This window comes from Amphibalanus amphitrite, unplaced genomic scaffold (assembly GCF_019059575.1).
Source record: "Amphibalanus amphitrite isolate SeventyFive unplaced genomic scaffold, NRLGWU_Aamphi_draft 001374F_arrow, whole genome shotgun sequence".
NCBI lineage: Eukaryota > Metazoa > Arthropoda > Thecostraca > Balanomorpha > Balanidae > Amphibalanus > Amphibalanus amphitrite.
Genome location: NW_024882867.1, coordinates 62,135 through 72,226, shown reverse-complemented (window position 1 = coordinate 72,226; position 10,092 = coordinate 62,135). Strand labels below are relative to the sequence as shown.

Here is a 10,092-nt window from a genome sequence, read left to right as displayed (position 1 = left end):
CCAGGATGGTCATTCTGCGCTCTCCTGTTTGTGTCAGTGTTAGTATCATTGACACGATATTTCACCAGGATGGCCATGCTGCGCTCTGCCGCCGTGCTGACCCGCGATAACGTCGCCTTCCTGATGGAGGGCGTGCCCATCATGTACCGCGAGCTGCTCTTTCCCGTGAAGAAGAACGCCGGTGAGTGTGCGCCGGCGCGCCACTGACAGCCTGCGCCGTTGCAGATGATGTGGGCCCAGCTCTGCATGTGGTTGTGGTGCGAGGTATCGGTGGTCGTCGTCGGGTTGATGGCAATGGTGAGGGAGTGGCTGTACCATCGGCGCGTGACACAAGGTGAGCACCGGCGGAGCCAGCAGAGGGCACCACTCACTCTGGAGGTGATGATCGTTGTGAGATAGCCGCCCAGAAACTGCTGATGATGAGTTATGAACTCTGTTGAAGTCTTCATTTGTATAATGCACCACAGCCACTTGCTAATTTATGTCGCTGGTGAAGGTAGTGACTAATGGGTAACTTTTGTTTGCGCTTTATATTCTATAATATGTAAATATTTGTACATTATTTAAACTATGTATGTAAACCCTCGCATTGCACATACTGCCAAATGTCATAATCTACGTACCTCCTGCTCCCTCGTTTTCAGCTCATTTTGCCTGGTGTGTGGGTATAGCATGCGTAAATCTGTGTGGTTATGCTAGACTATTGTTATGCATCGATTCCGCACGTGTAAATGCGTACGTACCTGTATTTCTTCGTTTTGGGATAAACGGTTTATGAAGATGTTACGGCTATGTTCCGTGATTGTCAAGCATTTCATTGAAATACTGCATGGTGAGAATCGCTGATGTCTCACCTGAACTTTACTTTTATGGTGTTGGATCTAAGAAGTGCACAGCACACTTAGTACCTACTTCGTGCACAACATGGACAGTGTAGCGTATCAGTAATAGTTAATATCGCTTTATGCCAATATCCCGGAGCCGGAGCTGGAGCCGGGAGTGGCCACAGTGACTGTGTTTCCGCAGATCTGGTGTCGCAGGATGGCCGGGTGGCAGTCATCACCGGTGGCTCCCGAGGCATCGGACTGGAGGCCGTCAAAACGATGCTCAAACTCAACATGCACCTCATCGTTGGTGAGTTATTCGCAGCAGTGCGCCCGTCATCTCTTGACTTTTAGTTTCCTATGTATGTTGAAAGTTACAAGCTGTTCATTTGTTTGCTCTGGTTTGTCTGGGGCCTGAACTCGAATATTTCGCCTGTCGTCTCGGATAAAGAAATATGCATTTATTCTGCACCACGCACCCACTGCAGTGACGTGTTGTGCACTGCTCTCCGGTCATTGCGTTGTCATCCATTGTCTTTTGCGCTGCGTCGTAACGTCTTGACTCCACGGTCTATTGTAACCTTGCAGCGCTCTAAACGGACTCTATTTGCGGAACTGCTCGCTATGCTAACTCACCCACCACCCTCGGCAGGCTCCAGCAACCCGGACAAGGCCTCCAAGACGCTGCAGCCGCTGGCCACCGAGGCCGGCGGCCAGTGCAAGCTGGAGGTGTGGCCACTGGACCTGACCAAGCAGGAGTCGGTGCGCGCCTTCTGTCAGCGCTTCATCGACTCGGGTCTGCCGCTGCACGTGCTGCTCTGTAACGGTCAGTCGGGGGTTAACGTGGTGTTGGATGGGTCAGCAGGAACCCTCTGCTGTCTTTCGGCCAGTCCTTCAGACAAAGGAGGGTGATCGAAAGCTGGGTATGACAAGAGGATTACACATTTTGCCCGCAATAAGGTGGAATGGAGGAGGAACTGTTCCTGCTTACTCGTTTATCACAAAAATTAATTACACTTCGTCAACGACATGCCTACAAAAGAAATTAAAAAACACCTAATGCCTACTTTAGAGCCCCTGACTGCACCCTTTAATGTATTTTTTTCATGTTTCTCACGCTGAGACTTCTGTGGAACGTTTTTGCTGGCGATGAACGCATTCTGAAGCGGTACGCTTCACTCCGTTCCAGCCGGCATCATGTTCTATCCGAAGCACGAGCTCACCGAGGACGGCTTCGAGATGCAGATGGCCGTCAACCACCTGGGACACTTCACCATGCAGCACATGCTGTACCCGCGGCTGCGCGAGTCGGGCACTCCCGAGCGGAAGGCGCGCATCGTCAACGTGTCCTCCACGGCGCACAACTGCTGCAGCGGCATGAACTTCGACGACATCATGCTCAGGTGGGCGCCAGGCGGTCAGCCTCGAGACGTCATTGCTCTCGACCAAAGCCGATCATCGTACCAAGTTATCCGGCGCGTAGAGCGCACGAGGCACGAATCTCCTAACCCTCTTATCAGTCATTATTTTTCTTCGGTGCTATTTTACGTAGTGCTTCGTTTCTGTTGTGAGATAGGCTGACGTATTCGTTTACAAATAGCGGAGCAGGTCACCACTCTTCTAAGTCGGTTGTTATTTTTTCCAGCAAAGTGTACTCGCCGAAGGGAGCGTATTTCCAATCCAAGGGCGCCCAGATACTGTGCACCAAGTACCTGGCTAACAAGGCCAAGGACTCGGAGGATAATGTGACCTGCTGCTCGCTCCATCCGGGGGTCATCTACACCGACCTTTACGACTACACCACGCTCTACAAGATGGCCTCGCCCGTGCTCAAGAAGCTGTGGAAGGTATGTGTTCGTCTGTCTAGATTTATTATGCGTTAAGGATCGAATCGAAGTCTTGTAGATCTTAACCCTCGCCGGACCTATTGGTTTTCTACATACGCGCCGGCCGAGGGGGGGGGGCGGGTACGACCCCCCCTCGCCGTTTCGCCCCTGGTGGAGCTAGCGCGTCGCGGAAAAAACGAGCGTGTGCGCCGTTACGAGACGCAGAGATTGGTACCCGATTTTAAGGTCCTAGGTCAACCGGTGACCTCTGAGGTCAGGTCAAGTGCCCCAAGGTACGGTTCAGTTTTTGGTGAATAACTTCGCAAAAAACGGCCGCAGAGCGCCGATTTTGGCAGCATCGTGTTCGCCTCGCTCAGGCGCGTCGAATGATATACTTTTTGTCCGGGTCAGGTCAACTTGGGGTGTTGACCTCAGGTCAAGGTCAGGTCAGCACCCCCAGGTCACGAAGTTGGTCGAAAGAGGTCATGTCGCATATCATTCGATTCGGCAGGCCTTCCTGAGTCCATTGGTGGCTTTCCCGACTCGCTAGCTCAATTTGGTCAAGAGTTATTGACGAAAAACTAATATGACCTTGATGACGTCATAAATGACGTCACTCAAGGTCAACATTGCAAAAGTGACGCATCTAACCTTGCAAGGAGTGCATAAAATCACGATTCTGTGTGCTTGAGATAGTTGGAGATCGTTCCCGGCGCCAGAATAGCAGTTTGAATTTTTCCCCATTGACTTATAATGGTGAGGTCACGAAAATGACCTGACCTCATATGACCTTTAGGAAAAATCCGAGATATACAAGTTGTGGGACTCATAATGGATACTAGATCCTGCAAGTTTCATTTCCCTGTGACATCTCCTCTAGCAGTGAGGGCGTTGCGAAGTTGCGACATCTGAAGACCGTGCAGAGGTTCACTTATGACGTCATAGGTCAGTGATCTGACCTGACCCAAAAATTCGGTTGGTGTCAAAAGATGCGGCTTGGATCAAAGGTCAGGTATGCCAAGTTCCAGCTCTCTATCGCCAGCGTGTTCGGAGCTATCGCGAAAAAAAACCCTATGGGGGGGGCGGCACCCGCCCCCCCCCCCTCGGCCGGCGAGGGTTAAAAGAACGCTTGTGGATTTGTTGAACGGTTGACGAAATAGAACTCGTTGAGTCACTTTAGTGCATTATCTAACACCTTACGAAAAACATGTGTTCCTTGTTTTGTGCGTTATAGCTAAACTAGCTTTATGCAAATGACTCGCGCCAATATCGTGATAAATGTTTAGGTACGGTTTCCCAGCGAGTTTGGTGGAGTTTACTGCGGTCTCTGGCCCAAATGGTGCTTCTTGTCCTGCTCACTTCTGCACAGGACTGTTCAGTCTACCAGTGCTGCCCTCTGTCCAGCGCTAGTGCTGTCCCGTGTCTCCCCGTTTCTCACCACTCCCCCGGTGTGCCCCCAGAGCCCTCAGGACGGCGCCGAGACGCTGCTGTACGCCTGTCTGTCACCCGAGTCAGAGGGTGTCACCGGCGCCCACTTTGAGAACGCGGCCGTGTACCGTTCTGCGCGCTACACTGAGGACAAGCAGCAGCAGGAGAAGATGTGGCAGCTGAGTCGCCAGCTCTGTAAGGTAGACGCGTTCAAGGAGGGGGAACTGTAGGGTGGGCTTCTGAGAAACCAGCTCTTCGGTCTAGAATCCGCACATAGGCCGGCGCTGGGCGCTCGGCCAACGAACATGTTGTGGAGATGAGACCCATGGGATTATTTTCATATCGTATCCTTTATGCGGGACCAAAGCGACGATGGTGGTGGAAATATATGTGGCATTTGTGTTGTCTATGCTCTATGTCCTCTGTACTAAACGTCCTCTGCTTTTTTGTACTCTGTTGTGGATCGGCCGTTGTTGAACACTTAGTTCTGGTTGTTGTTATCGTCAAGGTGTAAGGATATTTCTGGAAAGATGACGCACTTGCTCAAACAACTATATGGCTAAGGTGATGTTATATACTTAACCCGCGCCCTGCTGGGGGGGGGTGTTTGAACACCCCCCCTTGTGGTTTTTCGCGAATATCTCAAAAACGGCGGCGCGGAGCGCCGCCGTTTTTGGTACACCTTATCATACATCAATTCTACACATGTTGTGAAAATTTCAGACCAAGGTCATTCAAGGTCAGGTCACCAGGTCACTTGAAGTGACCTCACCTCATAAAAACTTTCAATGTCTGTCATAGCTACACCGAGTGACCGATCGCTTTGAAACTTTCAGCGATTGCTAAAGGCAATAGCTTGTACAAAATGTATATCTCAGAATTTTGATATCGATGACCTAAGGTCAGGTCAATTTTGCGACCTCGCCATTATAAGTCAATGGGAGAAAATTGAAATGCGCCTCTTTTGGATGCAAGACATTATAAACACTCCCAAACACCGAATTACAAGTGGTTTAGACACACTGAACATGAAAATGGTGTCCGTGACCCTTGTTTATGCCCTGAGGTCATCTAAGGTCACGAATGGTATCGAACAGTTTTTCGCAAATAACTTTTGATAGAGGCATGCTAGAGCGATGAAAACGCCTTAGATGTGTTCAGCTCGACGATACGGATCGACTGATATGCAACATGACCCTTTCCGGTCAGGTCATGACCTTGACCTGAGGTCAAATTTTCAAGTTGACCTTTCAAGGTCAAGTTATAGTTCATTCGATGCGTCTTGACGAGAGGAACACGATGCCGGTAAAAGTAAGCTCGTACAAGGCTTGGGTCAAAAGTTATTGCAGAAAAACTGTTTTCGAAAAAATCGTCTATTTTTGCAGTTTTTGCCCCCTGGAGGCAAAACCGTTGACGTTAGGTCAAATCTGAGAGAATTACTCAGAAAGGGCGTTAATAGGGCTATCGAATGCACTTTTCCGCGGCGCTGTAGCTCTATTGGTTCCCGAGTTATGCGTTGGCTTCTTGGAAATTTTCGACATTCGACCTGGAAATCGGCGAAATTTTGCCTTCAATGACCTCTGGTGACCTGACCTTTGACCTGACCAAAAAATTGACTGAAGTGATTTCGTCATTATTTTTGACGCTCTTTCGAACGCCGCCTTCCGCGTATCGCTACGTGGCCCAGGAGCCGAGTTACAAGGGGGGGTGTTCAAACACCCCCCCCCCCCCAGCAGGGCGTGGAAATCCAGGACCCCCAGCAGGGCGCGGGTTAAAGTTCAGCGCAAAGCGCTGGTGGTGCCCGCCAGTTTTGAAAGTATCTGAGCCAGTTTGAGTCCTGCCGAGAATGATATAGCGGTGTTGTGAGTTGATAATGACGGAATGATTTATTTTTTGGTCTCATTTGATTCTTCGCTGCTTTATGAAAGAGCTTAGCTCCTATACTCATTCTGGATCTGTATCGTGTTGTTCGTGTTATTTGTTGCAAGGCATAAACAGTTTGGTAAATATTTGAATACAGACATTCTTATAAATATGTGGTGTTGATTGAACCATTTTGGCGCTGAACTTCTAAAATCATTATTCTGTCCCTGACTTTTGAATGACTTGTGTTCTACATTTTATTGTGCGGACTCATGCCTCATATTGGGGCGCGGTTGTAAACGGACAACTTCACAGGCATCAGCAAATAGTAACGATTTTTGTTGAATAATCAAATTTTCTAACTTGCACCCTCACTATTATCATTTAGTATTGCGAATATTTGGACGGAACTTGGCATAACATGCACGCATAGAAGCTGCCAATGCTGCCAGTATGCAAATCACTACTGCATTTATTTCGATAGCGGACTACTTGGTTACCTACTGGTCCTCGCCATATTCTCCGAGTCGACGTGCTGGAAGCTATAAAATATTTCCGCTTAGTTGTTTGTATAGTTGGGATGGGCTCTTTCGGTCTAACATGACCATTTCAGAGCCGGAAGGGTGAAAGGAATTAGTGGGAGACGTTGGTCTGGGCTGGCACCCTGGTGACCCGTCGGGTCTGAGCCCGTCCAGTGAACAGGCCACCCAGCCCCCTGGCGGTCACCGCACCCGGCTACGGGCCTGCGCCTCAGGGGTGGAGCTATCCGCATGGGATAAAGTTGCCCGTCCACCCCAGAACAGGGGGTGGATGCGTGGAGAAGGATTTGACGCTCCTGAGGATGGAAACGACGGGGCGGAGGTCCGCTTAGTTATTTTAACGTCGCTCCTTGCATACATTTCGTGAAAAAAATAATAAGTAACGACTGGGCATTGGGTAGTCGGAATTGGATGAATTCATCCTTGTAGACGGACATGGTCTGCTCCGATCACTGGCTTCATCTGACTTCCTGCTCCCAATCGAATCTCAGACCTTCTCCGTCAAGAGTTATGCGTGTCGAGCGTCAGAGCGAGTCGAACCCGGGCTCTCCCCGCCGGAAGTTCGATCCTTTTATTAGGTTGTTGGACTCAATAGCCTTGGTTGGTGGCCAGAAAAAAAACTGGGCGACATATTTGAAGATGTTTTTTTTTTAGATAAAGTTAGCATATTTTTAGTTCGGTGTAACGCGTTCGATAAGAATAGATTTGTCGGAATAGCATCTCAAAAATAAGTGACAAAATTTTAACCCTCACTTTCCCTTGCAATGGCGACAACACTGTCACGATGCTGGTCAGGCTATCCTGCAGCATCAGCTCGCACACGACCGGTGAAACGACACCTCCGCACGGCGTGACGTCACGACTCGGGCGGTGACGTCATGTCGCCGTGACGTGACGGGAAAGTCTTCGCAGTGTTTCGCGTGACGGCGGCCAGCCGCTCGGTGGCTGCACGAAGGAGGTTGGCAAACGGTAGCCGGTGGAGGTTAAACAGTTAAACACCTTTCGAGCGACCGCGCGGTTACATTAGAGACATGTGTTGTTAGTGATGTTACACTCAAATTTGTATGTGCAATGCAAGGGCGCACATAAGGGTGGGGCACACGGGCCCGTGCCCCCCCCCCCATTCGAGTTGGGGGGCCCAACTCGAAGGATTAGTATGATGAAGCAGAGAAACTAAATCACCGTGCGGCATTGCTAGTGGTCCCCTGACCGTCCCACATCTCGAAACATCTTGGACGTCTGTCGTTAGCTTCCAAGCTAGCGATGAACTCAAGCTGGTTTAACCACTAGGCATTACGTCACTTAGCTTTATCCGCGTTGTCGTATCCCTCGGCCTCATGCCGATCTCGGTTGTCTGCGCGACGAAACATTGCACTAACAGGGACTTAATTGACCGTATTCATTGGTCGGTTTGATTTCCAGCCGTATCATCGTTAATTGAAATCCGTCTGGTGTTTCGTAATTTTTAGGTACCTAGAAATTGTTGTTAAGTGCTAACCCCCGAACGGTATTGGTCCGTGGTCGCAACAGTTCGGCAATAGATTCAGTCCACAACTGGTGCTAGCTATGTAAATAATTAAATGTGTCACCCAAGGCTATGTCACCGTATAGGCAATGTATTCCACATGGAGACTGCAACGTCAGACGCTGCTGTTAACCCTCGCCCGTATTGGTGTTTCGCCAGCCGCGAATGTATAAGGGGGGTCCAACGGGGGTCCGTTGGACCCGGCAAGACCCGGCAAGGGGGGTCCGTTGACCCTTTTTTTCGAACAACTCCGCCACCCATGTCAGGTGACCAGGAGTGCCCCCACCCTCAAACCCAGCGACTAGCAAAACCTTACGTTAACACCAGACAAAATAAACAGATAAGTCGCGGCACTCCCTGCTAAGAAAAGAAATAAAACATAAAAAAGCAAACGAGAGAAAGCCGGTAGCGGGTTTAGACGGAGACAAGAACACCCCTTGCCGTTTGACAAGACCCCGTGGCCGTTTCGCCCCTGATCGAGCTAGAGCTTCGCGGAAAAAAACGAGCGTGTTGCCCGTGACGAGAGGAAGCCGATAATACCCAACTTTAAGATCTTAGGTCATTGGCTGATCTTCCAAGTCAGGTCAATGACCCAAAAGTCGGACTAAATCGGAAGCTTAGAACGTCGTAAAGTGTGGCTGCAATGGGGTTTTTCGGGATGCTGATCACGACTATCGCGTTAGTTTTGATCACAGATGATATCTGTATGCATTTAAGTCAGGTCGGGTTAGGCCAGGTCAGGTCAACCAGAAGGCGTCCTGCCGTGTGGGACGGATTCCCTTAATCGCGATTCCGGTCAAACATGGTCTCGAAAAGTAGGTCACAGGTCAAAGGTCATTTGGGCCAGGGCCATAAAATTTTTAGGGTAGTTGTAAAATTGATAAACGCGAGAGTAGGTACTGAAAGTTTCGTCGCGATCGGATGCTTTTTACGCTTGAAAAACCGCGGGGGTCCGTTCGATCCTCCCTCCCCCTCCCCTATACGGGCGAGGGTTATAATGGGATTGGTTCGTGCGTCGCCGTTAAAGATTTGACAGAAATGGGCGGAGCTGCCTCTAGGATGCAGAAGTAAAAATAAACAGCAGGAACGTTTGAGGCGCTCACGTGATGTCAGGTCTTTGTGTCGGAAACCTGGGCCTTAATGGGCTGAACCATAGCGTATGTGATTATTTGCATATCGGTTAACTTTTCATCCAGTGACGAGCCATAGACGGAGATTAACTTTTAGATAGGTAATGGCTTGAATGCGACATTTTTAATTTTGACTGCATTAATGCCGAACAACTCCAGAGTCTCTCTTCGCTAAAAAAGATGCGGTGAACTTGATCGAAATCGGTTTAACTTGCAACTAGGTATACGTGTAACCGTCTACTGACATTTGACTGAACACAGTTTCAGCAGTCGACTGGTTCTGATACCAGCGCAGCAGATTTTCACCACCTTAACCCTCGCCCTGGCAGGGGGGGTCGATGCGACCCCCCCTAAGCTTTTTCGAAGATAGCGTAAAAACGGCGGCGCGCAGCGCCGCCAAATTTGGTACAGCCTATGGGGCAACCTTTTTACATATGACCTGAAAATTTCAGGTCCGGGTTACCTTGGGTCAGGTCACCAGGTCAGAAAAACCGGTACAAGGTCATGGTCAAATTTCAATTTTCTTTTTGCACTTGTCCAGCTCACAGTTTTGGACTGATTTCCTTCAAACTTTCAGGGTGTGCTAAGTTCACCGAGTTGTATAACATATAGTTCGGGTTTTTTGAGGTCACTGACCTGAGGTCAGTTAGAGGTCATTACGTCGTAATGTTAAGCCTATGGGAAAATACTAAATTTGGAAAATACTGGAGTTATCCGCTTCGTTCTATCACTTTTGTGCTTTGAAACCACAGTACTTAACAGCAGGTCACTTGGTGCTTCTTTGTTTGGTGTACTTATCCATGGGTCAGGTCAAATGAGGTCAACTGAGGTCAAATGATGTTTTTGCCAATAACTTGGCACATAATGACGCTAGAGCTTAAAAAATGGTGTCATTGTGTCCCTGGTGATCAGCCGAATCGAATGATATGCGATATGATGCAATTTAGTTAACTTTAA

The 10,092-nt window shown here is 49.2% G+C and overlaps 1 protein-coding gene across 1 annotated transcript; it reads left to right on the top strand.

Moving 5' to 3' along the window:
- Nucleotides 1-69: 69 nt before the first annotated feature.
- On the top strand, nt 70-4,308 carry LOC122372569 (dehydrogenase/reductase SDR family member on chromosome X-like). Its single transcript, XM_043349926.1, has 6 exons — nt 70-181; nt 1,027-1,134; nt 1,477-1,650; nt 2,014-2,227; nt 2,470-2,671; nt 4,111-4,308. Exons 1-6 carry the CDS (start codon nt 70-72, stop codon nt 4,306-4,308), a joined length of 1,008 nt encoding a protein of 335 aa, XP_043205861.1.
- Nucleotides 4,309-10,092: the final 5,784 nt, after the last annotated feature.

Bases quoted from the DNA above. Each gene is read 5' to 3' on its own strand.
- LOC122372569 (XM_043349926.1), top strand. From the start codon at position 70: ATGGCCATGCTGCGCTCTGCCGCCGTGCTGACCCGCGATAACGTCGCC. The intron at 182-1,026 runs GTGAGTGTGCGC...GTGTTTCCGCAG, and splicing joins TCCCGTGAAGAAGAACGCCG to ATCTGGTGTCGCAGGATGGC. The intron at 2,228-2,469 runs GTGGGCGCCAGG...TATTTTTTCCAG, and splicing joins TTCGACGACATCATGCTCAG to CAAAGTGTACTCGCCGAAGG.